General features: G+C 41.2%; 1 protein-coding gene and 1 non-coding gene across 2 annotated transcripts in view; both read left to right on the forward strand.

Moving 5' to 3' along the window:
- The window catches only part of LOC131243979 (protein NRT1/ PTR FAMILY 5.6-like), a 44,853-nt gene extending 23,205 nt beyond the window's left edge, over window positions 1-21,648 (forward strand). Inside the window, exons 2-5 of the mRNA XM_058243641.1 lie at window positions 10,272-10,369; window positions 18,886-19,103; window positions 19,491-19,981; window positions 20,589-21,648. Of these exons, the coding sequence (XP_058099624.1) occupies window positions 10,327-10,369; window positions 18,886-19,103; window positions 19,491-19,981; window positions 20,589-21,495 (1,659 nt within the window). The 5' untranslated portion in view covers window positions 10,272-10,326 and the 3' untranslated portion in view covers window positions 21,496-21,648. The remainder of the gene's footprint in view (window positions 1-10,271; window positions 10,370-18,885; window positions 19,104-19,490; window positions 19,982-20,588) is intronic.
- On the forward strand, window positions 4,113-4,219 carry LOC131244752 (small nucleolar RNA R71). Its single transcript, XR_009170530.1, has one exon. It is a non-coding gene; the product is annotated as a small nucleolar RNA R71 (small nucleolar RNA).
- Window positions 21,649-24,156: the final 2,508 nt, after the last annotated feature.

Consider the following 24,156-nt stretch of genomic DNA (forward strand, 5'->3'; position numbering starts at 1 on the left):
CAGCTTGCCCACTTGTCTATGGGTGGTACAGGGTGCTCACCCGATGAGAGATACCGTATTTCTTCATTAAGCTCTCAAATGGTTTATTACAAAAGTGTGAGCCCCCATCACTAATGATGGCTCGAGGCGTTCCGAATCGAGAAAGGATGTTTTCTTTTAGGAATTTAATGACCGTGCGATGGTCATTAATTCGACACGAAATTGCTTCAACCCATTTAGTGACATAATCCACGGCGAGCAAAATATACAGATTTCCAAACGATTGGGGGAATGGTCCCATGAAATCGATGCCCCAGCAATCAAATGCTTCAATGATAAGGATGAGATTCAAAAGCATCATATTTCGACAGGACAATGCTCCCAATTTCTGACAACGTTCACAAGCTTTGCAAAACTTATAAGTGTCCCTAAACATAGTGGGCCATTAAAAGCCACACTGCAGAATCTTGGCCGTGGTCTTTTTAGCAGAAAAGTGACCACCACAGGCCTGTGAGTGACAGAAGGAGATGACGCTCTGATGCTCATTGTCTGGTACACATCTCCTTAGGATTTGGTCTAGGCAATATTTAAATAAATGAGGATCATCCCAGAAAAAGTTGCGCACCTCGGTAAAGAATTTCTTCTAATCCTGCGCAGTCCACTGTGTCGGTATGACACCTGTAGCAAGATAATTAGCAATATCAGCGAACCAAGGTGAATGGGAGACTCTAAATAGTTGTTCATCAGGGAACATGTCGTTGATATGGGTCGTCTCAAGGGAATCAGAGATATTACGGCGAGAAAGGTGATCGGCCACAACATTTTCTACTCCCTTTTTATCTTTAATTTCCAAATCAAATTCTTGGAGTAGAAGGATCCATCGTATCAGGCGGGGCTTAGAATCATTCTTAGAAAGAAGATACTTTAGTGCCGCATGATCTATATAGATAATGATCTTGGATCCGATTAGGTAGGACATAAATTTGTCTAAGGCGAACACTACGGCTAAGAGTTCTTTTTCCGTAGTTGAGTAGTTCACTTGGGCTGAATTTAAAGTCCTACTCGTGTAATGGATGACGTAGGGTCTCTTCTCTTTTCTCTGGCTTAGAACCGCTCCAAGAGCATAATCAGAAGCGTCACAAATAAGCTCAAAAGGAAGGCTCCAGTCGGGTGGCTGCATGATAGGTGCAGTGGTTAACGTGCCCTTAAGCTTGGTGAAAGCTTCCTGGCATTGCTCAGTCCACTCATACGGAACATCCTTTTGAAGAAGACTACATAAAGGACGAGAGAGGAGACTAAAGTCCTTTATAAATCGCCTGTAAAATTCTAGGTGTCCTAAGAAGGATCGCACGTCTCTGATGTTCTTGGGTGGAGGTAGGTTAGAGATAAGATCGATTTTTGCCTTATCTACCTCGATTCCCTTAGACGAGATGATATACCCAAGGACAATTCCCTTCTGAACCATGAAATGACACTTCTCCCAATTAAGTACCAAGTTCTTTTCTTCACATCTTTTCAGCACACATTTAAGACTTTCCAAGCACTTGCTGAAAGATGGACCGTAAACAGAGAAATCATCTAGGAAGACCTCTAGATATTGCCCCACCATATCAGAAAAGATACTAAGCATACATCACTGAAAGGTGGCAGGGGCATTACATAGTCCGAATGGCATCCTTCGGTAGGCAAAGGTGCCGTAGGGACATGTAAATGTGGTCTTTTCCTGGTCTTCAGGGTCTATCTCTATCTGGTTGTAGCCCAAATACCCGTCAAGGAAACTGTAATAGGAATGACCTGCTAACCTTTCCAGGATCTGATCAATGAATTATAAACGAAAGTGGTCTTTCCTCGTGACGGTATTCAACTTCCTATAGTCAATGCACATTCTCCAACCAGTAGTGACTCTAGTTGGCACGAGTTCATTATTAGCATTGGCTAAGATGGTGATTCCGGACTTCTTAGGGACCACTTGAGTTGAACTCACCCATTGACTATCAGATATAGGGTATATGATACTCACGTTCAATAGTTTAAGAACGTCGGCCTTAACCACTTCCTTCATGTTTGGATTAAGTCTACGTTGTGGTTGCCGAGCAGTTTTTACATTATCCTCAAGATATATACAGTGAGTACAAATCGAGGGATTGATTCCCTTGAGGTCCACTGTCGTCCATCCCAGGGCTCCTTTATGCTCAATGAGAGTAGATATGAGCATACTCTCCTGTTCTTTCTCCAGGTGGGCAGAGATCACCACCGGGTATGTCTCATCTTGACCTAAATAAGCATATTTCAAATCAGAGGGCAAAGGTTTTAGATCAAGCTTCGACGGCTTGAGATTAGATGGTAGAGGCACTACATCGGTTTGTAGCAATTCTTCAAATTATGGCCTCCACCGGTTAACTTCAAGTACTGGCGCAGTATCAAGCAAGGCGCACGTCTCCCTAATCATGTCATCATCAAAATCATGGGAGTGGGCCAGGCACGTCTCTAGATGGTCAGAGGATAAGGTTAGAGGTGTCGTATCTTCCACGAAAGAGTCAATCATGTTAATGTTGTGGAAATCGTCATCCTCCTCTAAGTTTCTGCCATTATTGAAAAAGATGTTTGACTCCAATGTCATATTCCCAAAAGACATAGTCATGACACCATTCCTGCAATTGATAATTGCATTTGAAGTGGCAAGGAATGGGCGGCCAAGAATGACGGGGATCTGAGTGCTTATGTTATTGATGGGTTCTGTGTCCAGGATGATAAAATCTACAGGGTAGTAAAATCTATCAACTTGGACCAACACATCCTCAATTATCCCTCTTGGTACACGAACAAAGCGATCAGTAAGTTGTAGTGTGGTTAGGGTAGGTTTTAATTCACCCAAACCTAATTGTTTGTATATCACATAGGGAATCAGATTGACGCTCGCTCCTAAGTCAAGAAGTATATGATCAATTCAATGGTCCCCGATTACACATGATATGGTTGAGCTACCGAGATCCTTGAATTTCTGTGGCACGTCTTGCTTTAGGATGGCACTCACTTTCTCGGTCAAGAAGATCTTCTTTTGAATACTCTGTCGTCGTTTGGTCGTACATAAGTCTTTCAAGAATTTGGCATATGAAGGTATCTGTTTTACGACGTCAAGTAGAGGAATGTTGACTTTCACTTGTTTCAACACCTCTAGGATATCCTGAGAGTTAGAGAGAGGTTTTGGTGAAACCAACCGTTGGGGGAACGAAGCAACTGGCTTCTCTAGAAGTTCCGGTTCTAATCTTTGTGCGGCATCACTAGATCCATCATTTTTGTCGTCTTTTGGTTCTTGAGGCTTTTCGGGCCTAACCGGAAGAGTTTTATCAATGATCTTTCCACTCCTAAGAGTGGTGATGGATTTAGCGTGCCCCATCTGATTTGAAAAGCTGGGATCATTAATCTCGTATTGCGGTTTAGGAATGGGGAGAGGTTGTGCAGGAAGCATCCCCTTTTCTATAACCGTCATACGAGAATCTATCATTTGCATAAAATCTTTAATTCCCCGCATTGCTTGAGCCAGCTCTTGTATGAAATTTTGAACCGGTTCTTTTTGAGGTTTCACTTGGTTTGGATTTTGATTGAAGAAACCTTGAGGGGTAGCCATTTGTCCATTCCTCCAACTAAAGTTTGGATGATTTTTCCAACCAGGATTGTATGTATTGGAGTTAGGTCCAGTGAAAGGTCTTTGATAGTTGTTTACAGCATTGGCTTGTTCATTCAATACTCCTCGAAAGGCGGGTATTGTAGGACAATTTTCAGTTATATGAATGTTGCAATCACAGATGCCGCAAACAATTTCATTAACCTTATCCTTCTTTCCTTCCATGGCCTCAACTTTCCTTATGAGCGTAGTCACTTTACACTTGACATCATCCTCTTCTTTCAAGAAATATAATCCACCTTTCTCCTTTAATTGAGTCGGCCTAGACGTAGTGTTCGACTTTGGGTAATAGTCCCATGATTGTGTTTTTTCAGCAAGACTATTGAGGTAATCCCATACCTCGTCAACATCTTTATTAATGAACTCTCCATTACACATTGTCTCGACCATTTGGCGCATGGAAGATGTCAGTCCATCATAGAAAAAATTTGTAATGCACCACGTTTCAAATCCGTGTTGTGGGCATGAACTGACCAAATCTTTGAACTTTTCCCAACATTGGAAGAATGTTTCATCTTCCTTTTGGGCAAAGTTCATGATTGCTTTTCTGAGGGTAATCGTTTTATGATGTGGGAAGAATTTTTTTATGAATTCCCTCTGCATGTCATTCCATGTGCCAATGGATCTAGGACGCAGTGAATGTAACCATGTCTTAGCTTTCTTTTTTAAGAAAAAATGAAAGAGTTTCAGCCTGATTGTATCCTCAGATACATTATGAAAACATAATGTAGCTATAATCTCATCGAACTCTTTCAAATGTAAATATGGACTTTCTGATTCAAGTCCATGAAATTTGGGAAGGAGTTGGATAACTCCTGGCTTGATGTCCATTTGTCCTGTGTTTTCAGGAAAAATCATGCATGAGGGCGTACTCACTCCCGTCGGTTGTAGATAATCTCGTAAAGTACGAGGCGGGGGTGCCTGATGCACCTCGTTCTCATCTTGGATATCCTCCATCCTGGGTGGAAGTAGAAGAGGTTGGTCTTCAGTCATAACTTCAATTAACTCAGGGGATTTCGAGTGGTGTCTAGTCCTGCGATGGATAGTCAACCCCTTAATCAATCCTCCTTCAGTCAAGAGACGTCGAGTGTTGTCACGGGCCCACTTGGGCATGAAACACTCGTAGCCCTCAATCAGATTTAAAACCTAACCCTAAGAAAGGAAAATAAAATCTAAAAAAGAAAGAGGGGTTTGGAAAGAAGTTACCAACTTGGAGTCCCTAAGTTAAAAACCTGCAAAACAAGATAAAATAAGTTAGATTCTAAAAATAAAAAATAAAAATCCTTAAAACAGAGATAGCAGTAAACTGATTTAAAAAAGAAGAAAGTCCTAAACTAGAAAATAAATTACTAAAAGAGAATTGAAAAATAGAACGTAGAGGGAAGGAACTCACCGAATTAGAAATTTCTATCTTAAAGGCCTACAGAATAGGAAAGTTAGTTTCTAAACTAAAATTCTATAAGTAGAAAATTAGGAAACAAAATTAGATTCTAAAAGAGTTAAAATTAGAAAGTTACTAAAAATAAAATAGAAAGTTAATTTCTAAAAAGGGAAATAACTAACCTAGTTTCTAAAAACAAAAGAGGAAAGTTTCTAAAAATAAACTATTTCCTATAGATAGGAGGATATTAGAATTAGAAAATTTCTAAAATTTTAACCCTAACTTTAAAAGTAGCAAAAGTAGAGAAATTAGGAAGGAGTTACCAATTTAGAAACTTATGTCAGGATCCTACAAAACAGGAAAACAAGTTAGTTCTAAAAATCAAAAAGTCTACAACTAAAGTTAGTCAAATTCTAATCTTAAATTAATTCTAAGCCTAATTAATTTCAGAGAATCGCAACCGTCAGTTCCCGGCAACGGCGCCAAAAACTTGATCACTCCCCAAGTATAGGGTTGTGATGTAGTAATAAACTCGGTAAGACCGAGGTCGAATCCACAGGGACTGAAACTTGTACGTGATCTGAAACTAACTAGGTATAGAACTAGCAAAAGATGTAATCTAAATCCAATGTAATTTGATGAATAATGGTGAGAGATTAATCTAAACTTAAGGAATTCAGAGGAAGGGAAACTGGGGATTCAGAGGATCCACTTTTAGAGATCAGGGAGATCTTATACCATCATCATGTAAACTAAACTAAACTTCTTTTAATATAGTTTTTAAAGAGATGAAAGGTATATGAATTAGAATGGATTCCATCATCAATCCATGCCCAGGAGGCAAAGCAAACAACAGAATTAAACTAATTACCAACCAATCAACAATGCATGAAAGTTTAGGAAGGGTATAATCATCTGACCATGCCCAGGAGATGATGGTGAACAACAGGGCTTCCTGACGTCATATACATTAAAAGGGAAAATGAGATATTCAAGGCCATTGCAGATCCATTGTAATTTCAGTCACAATAGACCATTAAAGAGAATAAAAACATTCCTTTAATTAAACTAAAAACAACATCAATTCAGTTTGAAAAAAAAAAAAGCATAAGTAAAAAGCTCCCATCAGGCTACAAGCTTCACCTCTTAGCCCCAGCTAAGGGGTTTAGCCAACCCTAAACATGATTGGCAAATCCCTAAAAAAAAAAAAAAACAAATATACATCCAAAGCAAAAAAGGAAAAAATACCCTTTGATTCCCAACCTTCTCTCTCCACGTTCCAACCCCGTCCCTCCTTTTGCTCACGTTCCCAGCCTCCACGTTGATCACCTTCCCTTCCGTTTTCTCCCTGGCTCTCTCTCTTCTCTCCTTTTATAAAGACTTGGAGTCGATTGGAGAGAGTCAACTGGAGGTGTGCGTAGCTCTCCTTGCGTAAGTTAGTTTACGCAGTCAAAAGGCCGGCATGCCCAACTCCTTATTTTCCTTGCCGATCAGCGAAATAACTGCCACTTCTTGATCAGAATTTTCATCCCTACAATATGGACGGTGTTGATTCTTCTTAAACATCGAAACAGAGGCCCACAACAGGACTTTACGCAGCAGGATTTCTAGACGCGCACTCCCTGCGTAAAAAAAGTTGCGGTGAGTGCTGTGGGGCCCATGATCAATCCTATGCAGTAAATCCACTCCGTCAATTGTCTCTACAATGAAATTTTAGCTGGATGTGTCCGGCTTTGGAATGTTATGGACGCGGCCAAAGGTGGTAATCACGTTGCAATCGGTGCAAGGCTGTCCGTTTGTGACCGTTGAAACCAGCACGTATGGGTGCATGAGTATACAATATCAACATGGTTTTGACCATATCGCGCCCCTATGCATGATTGACAGCTCGGATTGATCTTTTTGTCCATGATGATAGCCCACTGAGATCATCCGTAGCCTCTATTTCGCAGACAGAAACAGAGGATGCAATGCTATTTGAGTCGATGGTGTTTGTGGGCCCACACTAGAATTCCAATGGAAAATCCACTTCGTCCATTGAATGGCCCTAAAAAAAATGTTCATATTTGATCAGTTTTGGATTAAAACCGTGGTAGCCCATGGTTTATTTTATTGCACCGTCGGTCGTCTGTTGGGACGGTTGAAAAATGATCGACGTTGACTTCTTTAATTCCACCACCTAGGCTTGGATAATACGGACTATGGGAATATGATGGACGGTCCAGATCACTGATTTGGATGGTTGGTGAGGCCCACTACACAAAAATGGACAGACAACGTCCGTCCGCTATTCTCCATGTGCGAGAAGGATCGGGTCAGCGGCGCTGACCGATCGTCTTGATTCGGTGTACATCGAGTGCACTTATGCACTGTGCACTGGCGATGTCAATGGGGTCCACTTGTGATGTATCTGTATAATCCTCTCCGTCCATCTTCTTCCCCTTTTAATTTAAGGCGTTGAGTCCAGAACTGAAGCGCATCCAGAGATTAGGTGGGCCCCATATCACTGTTTTGGTGACTGATCTATCAGTTGTGCCACTTCCAGAGGCATCCAATGGATGAAATTTTACATGTACGGTTAATTTATGGCCCTCAAGCCATGTATGAATTTTTGAGCCAAACAGATGATGGAAACCCAGTGATCTTGCATTTTGGCTGACTTTCAGGCCGCTTGAGCTTCAGTTTCTCAATTTTCGCGGACCCCTGGTGTGAAATTCCGTTGATCTTAGTCCCCTGGAGTCCGTCCCTTGCCTTGGTGCATTCTGAACGTTAATTCCATGCTTTTAGTACCCTTTCTCAGTCCAGGTTCGTGAATACGCCCTGCATCACAAGCATGATTAAATCAGGCCGATAAACAGTACTATGTTTGTAAATCCTGGCAATAACTGAGGTCTGATATGCAATATTCGACCCTCAACACAACCCCCAACCAGCATCTTGCTAGTCTCGAGCAAGGTATGCAAAAAATAAATTGAGAATTACAGGACAATTTCTACAAACTCAAGAGATTTATGAAAAACAATTCAGATACTTGAATTCTAAGATTCATGAATGTTGGCATTACTTTCTCCTAAAATCAAGCTCACGGTAAACTTCATAATCAAGCTCAAATATTAATCCATTAATTAGAACAATTCTAAATATTGAGTTCCATGGGTGTATCGTGTAATCCCGTCTTATCATTAAGGTTCACTTCTTAATTTCATGATATTATCGGTAAACACTAAGATAATTCATAATAACTCAAACTTTCCTCACTGATCATCTTTTCACTAATCGACCTTTGATATGTATTTTTTTTTTTTCATAAAAATACCGCGAAGGGGAGGAATCAAATCTTCATCTATAGGGAGCAAACCTATGATGAAGACCATTGCCCACCCCTTTCCGCAGGCTACTTTGGGAAGTTGAACCTTCACCTATAGGGACCAAACCTATGGTGACGATTATTCACCCAATCTTTTCAATTTTCTTAGGCAGGTTCCTTTCATGCTTAGTGAGTACTAAGTAAATCCTTTAATATCAAAATGAAACCTTAATGTGAAAGCGAGATGTGACATGTGAGATCATAACTCAATCAATGTGTACGACTTCTAATTCTGGATTAACAATTCAAACTTAATTATGCAATCCAATAGATACTGAATCCAGGCGTCTTAAATTTTCAACATCATGTATCTTGAAATTCCAAGTGCCCTAGATGGCTGTCAAAGTCCCTTCGAATTCACAAGAAAGTCCAGAAAAGTTAAAAAATTTCACAATTTTTGTTTAAGACCAAGAAAATGCTGATTAGGTCACCTAATCTCCCACCCCCAACCTATAATCTACATTGTCCTCAATGTAAAAGATATGAGCGTGCAATGCACTTGGGACAACGAAAAGTAAATATAAAGTGATGGGAAGATAGTACCTGGATGATGAATCGAGAGGCACTTTCCAGGAGATCGCAGCATGGGCGTCGGTCAGCACGAAAGAGAAGGCAACATAAAAATAGCAAAAATAAAATCCTACCTATACCACTTTCGTAGGTGCTCTCGATTGCATTTAGCATATGCAACAAGCCTTTAAACCCCTAGGTTGCCCCTAGTGGACGAGTTGTAGTCTCGTGAGGGTTTGCATTAATGTTACCCACAAACATTGAACTAACTAATGATAGAAATGAAATGAAATGAAGAGCTGGGTTGCCTCCCAGGAGCGCTAAGTTTACCGTCTTCAGCCAGACAAATAAAGCAACTGTCCTAGTCCTATGAAAGCGATAAACCTACCTTTACCTCCGTTGATCTTAGTCCCCTGGAGTCCGTCCCTTGCCTTGGTGCATTCTGAACGTTAATTCCATGCTTTTAGTACCCTTTCTCAGTCCAAGCTCGTGAATACGCCCTGCATCACAAACATGATTAAATCAGGCCGATAAACAGTACTATGTTTGTAAATCTTGGCAATAACTGGGGTCTGATATGCAATATTCGACCCTCAACAATGGATGGTTAATTTTAAGGATGGACCGGACAAACTTGTGGAGTAAATACTTTTATGATGTTGGAAATCAAACATACTTTTCTATATTGTGGTTAATAAGTATGTTGTTTACTAGCTATTGAATAAGTAGAAACCAAGATAAGCCGCTTGAGGTATTAAGGTAACTTATGATCCAAATGCCCCCAAAACTATTCAATCAATCTACTTTCTCAAGTGCAGCTTACTGGGTCCCAAAATTTAGATGGTTTAATCTGATTTAGCGTACACCATGTGTACAATTTCTGAGGGGCTGCATATGAACCAGACATTGGAAGGTTAGGACCAGCAAGCTGACTAAGCTTTTGGGCATATTTCATTCATGGTGGGCCCAATAGACCGACCGTTCGAATCAGTGAAACAAAGGCCCCATTTGTATAATAGAAAATTCGACTGTACTGTGAATCTTTTCTGGCATGTGGTCTACAGGTAAACTTGCTCTCTCACCTTCTCCTTTTCGAGCCTAATCCATTCAGGCGGTTAGGCCTAATCATGTACCTCTCCTGAACCAAAAGTTTGGAAGGTTGGGTCATCATTAGGCCATGCATGCACGTTGAATGCGAACTATTTTTTGCATATCATTCAAAATGTCCAAACATTTTCTGCACGTTAAACCTGTTTTTTGGACACAACAGGCTCATGATGAAAAAAAAAAAAAAAACAGGCTCATGATGGGCCTTTCTGACATACCGTCCTGATTTTACTTGCGAGCAGATTCATTGCAGTTGGTACTTGGGGACTTATTAGACTATTGGAGGTGCATATCAAGATGAGCGGAAGTCTTCAAGCCTGGAAACATTGCATCTTGTCTGGTAATCTCAGATTATTTCATTCACCACTAGACCCTTCTGTCCTACCTCATGATCCAGGCCATTCATCTATGGCGTCCTCCCACAGTTTAAAAACTCAACTAGACTGCAAGGTCTGTTGTTCCTGGTCGGCTCGATTCAGGGTCTGCATAACTAGAACTTAGTGATGGTCCCATCCCACAAGTGAGCCTTCCCAACGGTATGAAATTTAGATGATGGACCATCTCTGCTAGGATGCACCTGATGAATGTCCTGGAACATCATACATGTGTCATATAAACAAGTTATTCGAAAATGCAAAATAGAGCATTGCTTAACCGACTGAGATCCGATCCAACCACCTCACATTTTGTTAACCAGTGGTCCCTGGTCGGAATCCTCTACAACACCTGTTTTACTGGATTGGAAAAGACCCAAGCACTGTGGGCCACCCACGTTGTCTGTTTGACATCCACTCTGTTCACCAGGTGTGATCATCAATGCTAGACTCCGGACCAAAAATGTAACACTTCAGTTTCGTAACCCGAGTACTGTATTTACGAAAACCCGTGTACTTATCTGGAGGAACACATGTACAATGCTACCTGTGGGCATCAAGGTACGAGGGAGATTAATTTTATTTTTATTTAAAAAAAAAAAAACAAAAAACAAAAAGAGCATGGCATGCCATAAATTATCAAATACCATCAAATCTTAGCCCACTGATCAATTGTGGACTTAATACAAAACCCAAGGTCATAAAATGTTTAAATAAAACTGCTAATAAGCAATATACTACCATCTACTTAGTTGAGTCCATATAACTTAATCATATCTTGATGGGGCTCCTCCTCGAAAGGTCCTTTTTCTTTTTTCTTTTTCTTTTTTTTCTTCTTTTTTTTTTGTTGTCTTTAACTTATGTCATCAAAATAGGTTCCTTTTTCAAGTTAAGTTAGTTTAATAAACATCCTTTCAAAAATAACTTAATACTTTAAAGTTACTTATAGCTGTTGGTAAAAAAAAAATTATTACTTCTTAACTTTTTACCTCTCTCTCTCTCTCTCTCTCTCTCTCTCATACCAAAGGTGGCTCCCCATGATAGATGGCCCACATCAAAGGTGGGGCCAAAACAATGGATGGTCCACATCAAAGTTGGGATCCACATGATGGGCAATGGACATTGAAGGTCGACCTCATGACGATAGACAATTAACATTGATGGTGGGTCTACATGATGGGTAACCCACATTAAGGTGGGTCCTACATAATGGACTGTCCAAATCAAAGCTCAGCCCCTAATTATGAATGACGCATATCCAAGGCATGCCCCATCTGATAGCTGCCCACATTGAAGGTGGGTCCCCCACAATGGACAGTCCACATCAAATGTGGGTTCCACATGATGGGGGAATGGATATTGGCGGGCTACACTTGATGGACAATAACAGTGGTGGTGGGCTCCACATAATGGGTGACTCATATCAAGTTGGGCCCCACATGAGGATAGTTTACAACAAAAGTCGGCCCTTAATGATGAATGGTCCACATCTAAGCCATGCCCTTCATAATGTATGGCCCACTTCAAAGTTGGGCCCTCCATGATGGACAATCCACATTAAAGGTTTGCCCCACGTGATGGGCAACCCACATCCAATGTTTGACATGAAGGATGGCCCACATCTGAGCTGGCCCTACATGATGGATAGCCCACATTGAAGGTGGGCCTTGCAAGGTGGATGGTCCACATTGAAGGTAGGCCCCAAATGATGGATAGTTACATTGTAGGGAGGGCAAAGTAGGCCCAGCATAGAGAACGGTCCACATCAAAGGTTGGCCCCATATGATGGATGGTGGATACTAAGGATGGACAAAACAAAATTATGAAGTAAGTTCTTATGTAATATTGGAAGCCAAACATATTTTTCTACCTTTTGGCTCAGAAGGATGTTGATTATCATACTTTTTATTTATTTTTGCAAAAAGGTGGGAGCACACCACCTCAAACTATATTGATTGGAAAATTGGTTGTACATCCAGATAGGTGGGCAGAGCCAAAAAGAGCCGTGCCACACCTAACAAAATTTAACCATTAAATAAAAAAAAAAAAAAAAGAAAAAAACCTAAAAAAGGATATTTAGACCTATACGGAGAGCAGATAGCTGATGTCACTGGGACCCTAAGAACAGAAGCCACAACTGCTCATGAGCCAATAGATGTAAGCATCAGGAATCAGCATCAGGAATCATAGCTTCCATGAAGGGCCGCAACTAAAGCACCGCAGCAACTTCAAAGGCTTGAAGATTCTTCTACATGCGACCCTCTAGCTTATGAAGATCACTAGAAAAATAAGGCCTCAAAACTTCCAACAAAAACCAACATCAAACCATCTAAGACATTCCACCACAAACACCACGAACCCCAACTCCACGTCAGCAACCCTCCAGCTACCCACTTTCTTTCTTTTTTTTTTGTGTCCGGAAAACATGGCAGCCGGACACCACAATGCAGCCACGTAAAAACGCCCTGCAGCGACAACTTCACCACTGCAACCTTCAAAACAAATAAAGAAATTGGAGGGGAGGCAACCTCAACATGCCATAGTAACACCTTCGATTAAATCAGTCCCAGCAGGAAGAAGAACCGTCGCTGAAACCTAACCTAATCAGCAACTTTTTTTTTTTTTTTTGAGGGGGGGGGGGGGGGGGGAGGGGAACGGGCTTATGTCACCCTGAAGAGCAACAAAACGGCCTTTCCCATTAACAAAGGAAAAACGGCCTCTACTGAATGAGTTGGTGAGGCTTCATTAGCTGGTGGATTAAGATCTTGGGCAGGAGGTGGTGTTGTTGTCCACTTTCCAGGGATCTGGGAGCTGTTCTTAGTGAGCTTCTCTAGGAGAGGCTACGGTTCTCTCTCTCTCTCTCTCTCTCTCTCTCTCTCTCTCTGTGTGTGTGTGTGTGTGTGTGTATATATATATATATATATATATATATATATATATATATATATAGGGAAAGTAATATGGTGCGGATGCTCTAGAAAGGTTGGTGTTGGGTCTAAAACCCAGCTTCCTGCTGACGTGTGGTTGCAGCCACCATGAAACAAAAACTTGAAACTTTTGGAAGAAGAAGAAGAAGAAAGAACTGCTGTCTTTATTTGAATGAATTAAAAATCGTATTACACTGCTGCCTATTTATAGGCTTTCTTATTGTGTGAAATTACTAAACTATCCCTGTCTAGATTCATCCTAGGGGTAGCTAAATAAAGAAAAAATAATCCAAAGAAATCTAAAAAGAAATCTACACAGCTAGCAATCTGATCTTAGAAGAAAAAAAAATCTAATCTAACAGCTTGCACATAAGATATGCACGGTTTTGGATTTGCAGAAATCACCGTTTCCAACACTCCCCTTCAAACCAAAACCGGCTTCATTACAAGTATTAATCTAAGTCTCCTGAATGTGTCAGTTGGTAATGCTTTGGTGAAGATATCTGTCATTTGATCAGTGGTATGACAGTATTCCAGCTTTACCAATTTCTGCTTTACTTGATCTCTAAGAAAGTAATATCTTGTGTCGATGTGCTTGCTCCTTCCATGCTTAACTGGATTTTTGACAAGTTCGATTGCCGACTTGTTGTCCACATATATAACAATGGATTCCTCCAGTAGATGCTTCAGCTCCTTTAGCAGATTCCTTAGGCAGATCGCCTCACATACAGTGGATGAAGCTGCTACGTACTCAGCTTCACATGTGGACAGGGCGACCACACTCTGCTTCTTTGAATTCCATGTAAATGCTGTCGACCCAAGATAGAAAACATAACCTGTGGTACTTTTTCTTTCATCTTGGTCACCACCCCAATCACTATTAGAGTATCCATACAACATCGCTTCATCATCATATGGATAAAAGAGACTGAAGTCAGTAGTCCCTTTGATATACCTCAGTACTCGTTTTGCAGCTAACCAATGTGACTCTTTTGGAGTTTCCATATACCCGCTTAGAAGCCCAACACTGTAGACTATATCTGGCCTAGTGATTGTGAGGTACCTTAAGCTTCCGATTAGGCTCTTAAATAGGATTGATTCGACGTTTCTTCCTTCTCCAATTCTTGTGAGCTTCAGGCCTGTTGTTACAGGTGTATTTACGGCTTTACAGTCGACCATCTGAAACTTCTCAAGAAGTTCCTTTGTAAACTTCTTCTGGGATATGTAAATGCCGCCGACTTGTTGCTTCACTTCAATGCCCAAGAAGAAAGACATCAATCCACCATCAGTCATCTCGAACTCTTTAAACATAGCCTGCTTGAATTCTTCAAACATCGCCTGACTGTTCCCACTGAATAGCAGATCATCAACATATAAACAAGCGATAAGGATATCACCACAGGCATTCTTCTTTGTGTAGACTGCATGCTCATACGGACATTTGACGAAGCCATTCTCTTGAAGATAATTGTCAATCCGTGCATTCCAAGCACGGGGAGCTTGCTTCAACCCATACAGAGCTTTCTTCAGCCGATACACCTTATGTTCCTCCCCTTGCATGACAAAGCCTTCGGGCTGGTCAACGTATACTTCTTCTTCAAGTACCCTATTTAGGAATGCAGATTTCACATCCAGTTGGTAGATCATCCAACTGTGATGACCTGCAAGGGAGATAATCATTCTTACAGTGTCAAGGCGAGCAACTGGGGTGAAAACTTCTTCATAGTCTACCCCATATTTCTATTTGTAGCCTTTTGCTACGAGCCTTGACTTATATCGTTCGATCTTACCATCAGCATTCCGCTTGATTTTGTACACCCATTTGAGACCAATGGTCTTCTAGCTTTTGGGGAGTGAGGTCAACTCCCATGTTCGATTCTTCTCGATGGCATGAATCTCTTCTTCCATAGCCTTTCTCCAACATTCTTCATTTACAGCCTCCTCGAATGTGAGAGGCTCGTGGTCCGCATACAGGCAGAGTAAATTCACTTCCTTAGTTTCTGCATAGATGTCCTTGAGGCTTTTCATTTTAATGGGAGCCAAGGGTGAAGGAGAATCGGATGAAGATGTGCTGGATGAATTCTGATGTGATGAAGTACTTCTAGGAGAGATGGAGCGTACTCCTGGACTTCTGTGATCCGAAAGGGGTGATGTGGGTGTCTGCTCTTGCTTCTCATGTCTCTCTTCTTCGTATTCTTCGACCTCGACTTGCTTTTCTTTGGCTGAGTTTTCCTCGTTCCATTTCCATGCTTCTTCCTCACAAAATACCACATCTCTACTCACCACCAGCTTATTGGTTAGTGGGTTGCAGAGCTTGTATGCCTTTGACTCTTCGCTGTAGCCGATGAAGATGCACTTCTCGCCACGATTATCGAGCTTTTTCCTTCTTGCTTCTGAAACTTGAGCGTAGGCAACACACCCATAGATCTTAAGGTGTATCACGCTCGGCTTGTATCCACTCCATGCTTCTTGCGGTGTCTAGAATCTGACACTCTTAATCGGACACCTATTGAGCAGATAGGCAGTATATGCAACTGCCTTTGCCCAGAAATTCTTTGGCAGACTTTTCTCCTTCAGCATGGTCCTCGTCATATCGAGGATGGTGCAGTTCTTCCATTCCGTAATTCCATTTTGTTGTGGCTGTAAGCTACAGTATGTTGTTGCTTAATGCCATGTTCCCTGCAATATTCTCGAAAAACATTTGAGGTGTACTCCTCACCTCTGTCAGATCGAAGAGTTTTGATTTTAAGACCACTTTCTTTTTCAACAAGGGCCTTAAAATTTTTAAAAATAGTAAAAGCAGCAGACTTCTCTTTAATTACATACACCCATAATTTTCTACTGAAATTGTCAATGAAGGTAATGAAGTATTTATTACCTCCAAGAGAGATTAGATCTAATGGTCCACAGATGTCAGTGTGAACTAACTGCAACGGTTCTCTTGCTCTTCGGGATACTCCACTCAGAAAGGAATTCCTTTGTTGTTTCCCAAGTGTGCACGCCTCACACACATGTTCCGGAGTTTCAATAGTAGGCAAACCATGCACCATGCTTGATAAGGACAGAAGTTTCAGGCCACTAAAATTTAGATGGCCAAAGCGAAGATGCCACATCCAGGAATCATTTTTTGCTTTTCCATAAAAACACTTCTCAAGCATTGTGTTTATATGGAGAGGAAACATACGGTTCTTCGCCATCTGGACTTTTACAATCAAACGTCCATTCATATCTCTAATGGAAAGAGAATAGTTCTCCATGTGTATGACATACCTTTTTTCGAGGAGTTGTCCGAGACTCAGTATGTTACTTTTCATGTTAGGCACATAGTAAACATTGGAGATATAGTTTGGAACACCATTCTTCTGAAAGATTTGGATTTTACCTTTACCTTTCGTAGGCATTTTTTATGAGTCTCTAAACGTTACATCGCCATGAACTCCTTCTGTGAGTTCCACAAAGAGTTTCTTGTCACCGCACATATGATTACTTGCACCCGTGTCGAGATACCATACATCATGCTGATCACTACCTTTCTCTTGTGCAAGGAGAAGTGTGGAGCTTTCTTGTTCATGGCTTGATGCTTCGACATAGTTGGATAGCTCGTCTTGAGTCACGGCTTGCTTCAGCAATCAGATGCATAGTGGCCAAGCTTGTTGCAATTGTAGCATTGGATGTTCTTTGTACTTCCTCGTCCATGCATAGATCTACCTCTACCATTTCCTCTTCCATGAAAATTGGTATTTTTCTGCTAGTTTTGGCCATGGCTTTGTTGGTTCCGCGCCCTCTGCCTCTTGCGCAATTGTTAGCAAAACGTCCACCACGTTGTGAACTTCCACGTCCACCATTGTTATTATTCAGAGTCAATCTTAACTCTAAAGCTTGTTCCATCGGCATGGAACTGACATTCTTCTGCATTCGTTGCTCATGAACTTGCAACGATCCCATCAACTCCTCAATGGAGAGTTTCTCAATATCTTTTGATTCTTCGATCGCCACAACCACATGCTCAAACTTGGTTGTGAGGGATCGAAGTATCTTTTCAATAACTCGGACATCTTCAATCTTTTCACCATTTCTTTTCAAATTATTGACAATTACAAGTAAACATGAAAAATAATCAGTAATATTCTCACCTTCTTTCATGTGAGTCGCTTCAAACTCAGCTCTTAATGTTTGAAGACGAACCCGCTTCACTCGATCTACACCCTTGAAGATGGTGCTAAGGGTATCCCATGCTTGCTTGCTTGATATTGCTTCGGCAATCTTTTCGAAGGTGGATTCATTCAACCCTTAATAGAGGAGAAACAAAGCCTTATTATCTCTCTTCCTTTGATTTTTTAGAGTGATCTTTTCTTCATTGGTGAAGGCGGCTTTTCTTTCATAGTGGGTTCTTCATACCCATCGGTGACGATCTCCCATAGTTCTTGCGACCCGAATAATGCCTTCATTTGAATGCACCATTTTTCATAGTTGTCCTTTGACAACTTAGGAACTTGCGGCTGGATTGTGCTAGCCATCTTTTCTATTTTTTAAAAGGAATGGCTGTTTCTTTTTTGAAAAATGAAGGGAGATAGAAAAATAATTTTTTTTGGCTAAAATCTAATTTTTTAAAACAGATTTTTTTTTTTTTTTGCTACAATCAGATTTTTTTTAAAAAAAAAACAAATTTTTTGATAACAGATTGTTGCTGCAATCTGATTTTTGAAAAACAGATTTTTTCAATCGGTTTTTTTTTAAAGCAGATTTTTTTTTTTGCTAGAAATTGTTTCTGATAAAAAACTAGACCTGTGGGTTATGGGCCCACCACAACTGACGTATCAAACAAACCTGGCAGAGGGAAAACAGGGAGTGCGAGACCTCCTTCCACGACTGATTTGTCTTGGGTATTGCAGACCCAAAACAGGCAGTGTAGAACCTCCTTCTTACGGCTGATGAGGCCCAAGGATCAACAGCTCCTTCTCATGGCTGATGAGGCCCAAGGATCAAGGGCTCTGATACCACTTTGTTGGGTCTAAAACCCAGCTTCCTGCTGACGTGTGGCTGCAGCCACCATGAAACAAAAACTTGAAACTTTTGGAAGAAGAAGAAGAAGAAAGAACTGCTGTCTTTATTGGAATGAATTAAAAATCGTATTACACTGCTGCCTATTTATAGGCTTTCTTATTGTGTGAAATTACTAAACTATCCCTGTCTAGATTCATCCTAGGGGTAGCTAAATAAAGAAAAAATAATTCAGAAAAATCTAGAAAGAAATCTACACAGCTAGCAATCTGATCTTAAAAGAAAAAAAATCTAATCTAACAGCTTGCACATGAGATATGCACATGGTTTTGGATTTGCAGAAATCACCGTTTCCAACAGTTGGGGACCGGCAGTTGGCCTAAGAGGATGAGAAAAGGGGGCTGTGCATTTAAGAGAGGTTGCCGCTTGCAATTCCGTCGAGTGGAGGAGCAGGGAGAGTTTATCATACTTGTTGAATTAGAAAAAACCAAGATAGGTTACTTGACGTATAAGTAGCTTATGTATAGTAACGTATGTTTACGTGTTTTATGTAGGTCTGGTATTCACCGATGCCATTGTTTTCAACGGAATCATAGGGAACCTGATGTCTATTCTTGAAGACATTTTGGGGAGGAATATGGCAAAAAATGCAGCAATCCTCGCTATTCAGATGGGCTTGTCGTCTTTAATAGCGATCGCTGGGAGATTTCTCACTGATGATTATTTTGGCAAGTACATTATGATCAACATTTCCATCGTCATCTATATCATTGTAAGTTCTCCCTATGGAAAGAAGGCTAGACTATGTTGATCACACACACACGACCTGACCAAATACAGCTACAAGTCTAGCACGCCACTTGTGCAGGTCATCCCTATCATTTGAACCACGGTGGGGCCCACCCTGGTGTTTGTGAGAAATCCACCCCGTCTGTCCGTTTTGCCAACCAAAAATGAGCCGGAACCAATACTCAAGTCGGCCACACTATGTCAAAAAAAAATAAAATTGATGTATGGCGTTTCTTATTTGAATTCATCCATGTCAAAAACCGTTGATGTTCTTTCTCGATATCTAGTCAATGGACGGTGAGAGATTGGGATGGATATGTTCATCTATATTTCCTTCATCCTTTTAAAGCCTGGAAAAAACTTTTTGTAGGCACTTGTCATTTTATGTTTTTTACTACGGATAGAGGAAGATGCTTCCATCTACGTCACGTGTTTCCTAATAGCAGTAGGCCATGGTTGTTTTGAATCATTGCTTGAGGAGTACGGAAAAGATCAGATCGACACTGCTAACTTCGGAGGGAGGAGGGTCCTTCACTATGTCTGGTGGCGGACACCTAAGTTCTTGGGCTCGGCAGTGGGCTCCATCATACTTCTCATTGCAGAGAAATGTGGGTGGAAATATGAGTGGAAATATGCTGGTTGGCTAACTACAGGCGTGATGGTTGTTGCTTCTAGTTTGTTCTTCTGTAGCAAGTTCTTGTACGACTTCCGTAATGACAAGCCAGCTACAAGCCCATACGGACGTGTGATTCGTGTCTTTGTCGCTGCCACGTTGAATATACATCTTCCTGGGCCCGTGCCCGGTGATCTCCACGAAGAGGAGGAACATGACCATATCTTGCCTCACAGTAATAGCCTAAGGTCAGCTCCGCTTGACTCGGACTCATCAGTTTTTTCTTCCGACGGGAGATTCAAAGCTCAACTGGACCAGACCTCATAAAACAGTGGAGATTGAACGCTAACCATTTAAATATTATCCCTATGGTGTGGTCCACTTGAGCTCTAGATCTGCCTCATTTTCCGGGGCATACCTTAGAATCATTTGGCAAATTGAATGGATGGCATAGATAAAACACGAAGCTTCTATTCCCATCACAGCGCTTATATGAGGGTGTGAAGTGTGAAAGATTGTGGCATGAAGCCCGCAGCGTCCCAATCAAATACGTCATTTATTTAGTTTATTTGATATCCATACTCGATGCGTTCTTTGCAATTCCGTATTATAGTTTACGACTCTCACTCATCCCACGTGCATGGCCCCATTACCCCATGCGCACATGGAGAGATTTCCTCTTTCCACATGCATGGACCCTTGGAATCTCTTACCTATCCTTCGGGATATAGTTCCATCTACTTAGATTTTGAACGTCCAACACTCTTCATCCTCTAATTCCATCGATTTCTCTATATTTTCTTCTTTGTTCCAAATCCAACATAACCATATTTGATGAGCCTTTGGCACGTGCAGGTGCCTTGACAAAGCTGCCATTCGTCCCAGACAAGAGGATGCGGAAAAAAACAAATGGTGGCAATGCAGAGTAACAGAAGTAGAGGAAATTAAGTGTCTCTTGCACACGTTCCCCACCTGGGCAACCTTAGTTATGTGTGGGATAGTATCGACAGTGCAACAAACTTTGTTCATCGAGCAAGCATACTACATGGAACGTCGACTTGGCTCCGTAAAAGTTCCGGTCACATCGCTGTTCATGTTGGCCGGACTTCCAAAGCTACTAATCGACAAATTTCACCCTCGGCGACCTGACAGGATAATTACTCTTGGGATATTCTTCTCGATATTGTGTTGCATAACTGCTGCTCTGGTGGAGAGTAGGAGGTTGAATGCTTATAACGGAGGCCACGTTTTATATGACGAAGAAGACCAAGAAAATAAACATGATGTTGTCAACGTGAGCATTTTCTGGCTACTTCCGCAGTTTTTCCTGATAGGAGCAATGGATGGATTAGTCTATAGCGGCATCCACGATTTCTTCGATGATCACCTCCCTGATTCTATGAAGAGCTTGGATTTCTCATTCTTCAAGAGCGTGCATGCAGCTGGATACTTTCTCTTTGCACTTTTGGCTACCATAATGAATAAAGCAACAAAATGGTTTGGCGTGGACATAAATAGTAGCCGTGTGGATTATGTATATTGGGGATTAGGGATACTGAGCTTGATCAACTTTTTTATTTATGGTTATATCTCAGGGATATTTAGTCCCATCAGAGAAGGCAAAGAGAATGACCTCAACGGTACCAACAATGACAACGATGAGACAACAACATCAGCACAAGGAAGAACAACGACAATCGAAATGAGAACAGTGGAACAACTGGAATCGGGCGCTAGCACTGCTAGCTCCGAGCACGTCTGAGAGCATCTTTTATGAAGAGTACGTTGGATCCGTGCTCGTTGGTTTGGCTGTTAAAACTTACCTTTTGTTAGTATTTGAATTAAGAAATTTATCTGAACAAGTTTGCACCTCTTGATGAAAAGTTTTATAAAGAGCAGGATTTTAATGGCTTTATTTATTTATTTATTTATTTTTATTTGAGAAACGTGAGAGCACACCACATGTAACTTCATCTATAGTAAAAAAAGATTTACATACACTTCAGGCAGGCACTACAAAAAAGAGCCGTGCCTCGCCTATCATATGAGTCGGGATCCTCTGTTACCAGGTCAACAGAGAATTCCTATTACCCTAATGGTTTGGCGTCCGAAGCTGTTTTTTATTATTTTTATTTTTTTAGTGAGTAGTGACGTGGACCAATGAGAATTAGGGTATCAGGAATTCTCTGTTGACCTGATAACAGAGGATCCGGACTCCATTCATATAGCCCAACAAAAACAAAGAAAGATATTCGAATATACAACAAATGACCCCCACAAAATTTATTCCAAAACAGAAAAATCAAAACTAGAACAACTCAAAAACAGACAGCCCAAAACGGAACCAGAAGTTACCTTTCCTCTAGGTAGAACATATTGCCGTGAAGCCTTTACAAACTGATGGCTCCTAATAAACATAAACCAGCCTTGAACCACAACACCAAACCCAGAGTAGCCGAGCTTTATAACAGAGAGTAAGAAAAGAGATGATAAAGCTTTCTTGCTAGACAGAGAAGGCTCAAAAACAACCAACCCAGGTGGAAGTTTCTTCAAATTAAGATCTCTAGGTAGAGCACCCCAAATCAACATTTCCAGACAACTCATATAAGCCTCTAACATTCGACCAACTACTGGCCTATTTCCTACATCCCAGACTGCTCAGATTCCATCCTCATTAGACCAGCATCAAATCATCCAGCATAGACAGCAGCTCTGTACCCCAGCTTCGCCCGTAGCCTAGCTCCTGCTGCAGATCCTGCCTGCATAGCTGGGCAGCATATCAAACCTGGGGTCCTTTCAGCCCAACTTTCTGCCAAAACGAGTAGCACGTTCCAAACACTCAACCTGACTGACCCCAGCACATTCCGAACGACAAGCACACGACTAGCATTCCATAGCAAACAACAACCACGAGGAACCAAGAACCAAAATATACATACATACAGCACACAACACTCATTAAATCATCCTTGATTTGTCTAAATAATTCAATAGGCTTCACAGGGACTTGTGTCAGTCTTTCTAACATTTTTTAGTACTAGAAAATTATATTATAAGTTATTAATTATATAATCATAAGGTCTGTAACACTGTCAAATAAAGTGGTTGGAGTGGGCTAAACTCTTGAAACAATTCACACCATTGGATTTGCCTAGAATGATTATGATGTTCTATGCTTGAGGTATGATGCTCAGGATGGATATGGATTACACGGATCATCATTCAACATGTAGAATGTATGTATTTTTGGACACCTCGACCAGGCCATTACTTACGGCCAAAAAAATAAATAAAAATGCAGGCTGCATTAATGAATTGATACCTTCTGGACGAAATGAATTATTCCCAATGGTCCATATTCAATGTTGATTGTTGCATGTGGTTACTTTCATCACGCCCAGAGCAACCTTATGAACTGCTTAGACGCCCAACACAGTTGCCAACCAGGTAAATGTCCTGTGTTTAAAAGTGCCGTGAGGGACTAGCAAACCTCAATCCATCCCTGATAGTTCAACATCCCGAATATTTTTTCAATGGATCTGGATGGTGTTCTGCTTGATAAACGGCTTGGATATAATACCCAGATTAGCACGAGTAGTATTTGCACGTACGCGGAATCCTCTACAACACCTGTTTTTAGGCAGCAATTAAAACAACCAAATCCTTTGAGACCCCATATTGTGCATGTGGAATCCTCTACGCCCATCAGATGATCCTTTTCATTTTCACCGGATAACCCTAAAATCAGGAGTATGAAAAAGTTGGTTGGACCATCCCACAAACAGCAATGTAAAATCACGAGTGAAACTTCTTAAGCTCAAGCAGTGCGTCCTGCCTGAGTTTTGAAATGGATGATAAACGGCGGGCTTGAATATACATGCCATGGTGGACCCTACAGACAAACCTATTGCAGTTGTTTCCTCCCCATGGTTCCCTGTGGTGAGGTCCATATGACTTGTAGATCGGACCTCAGGTTCTAAAATCGAGGGTGCATCCAATAAATGGAGCGGATTCCACACCTACAACCCTGCTGGCCGGACAGAGCTCGAGTGCAGAGGATTCTGGTCCCTTTCTGTCGTTTTCTTTAGGGACCCACACCATACTTTGGTGGGCCTAATTTGGAACAAAGGCTGACTTTGATGGTGCATGATGCTTCCACCTTTAGGGTAAAGGATTGGACCCACCTGACCAAGAGAAAGAAAAAGTTCAACGCTTCTAACCTGATTGTTGAATAAGTCCATTGGGATTTTGTGGGCCAGGTGTTGTGTTGGGCCTGACTAATGGGCCAGGGGCAACATAACCCAATTGTGCTCACTTGGAAAGAGCTTTCTAGCTCAAAACCATCGCTTGACATTTTTCACTAGCTGGGATACCTGAAAATTAGACCCGATTCGACTCAATATTCAGCTCTGTTGAGTTGACT

This window comes from Magnolia sinica, chromosome 4 (genome assembly GCF_029962835.1).
Source record: "Magnolia sinica isolate HGM2019 chromosome 4, MsV1, whole genome shotgun sequence".
In the NCBI taxonomy this organism is placed as follows: Eukaryota; Viridiplantae; Streptophyta; class Magnoliopsida; order Magnoliales; family Magnoliaceae; genus Magnolia; species Magnolia sinica.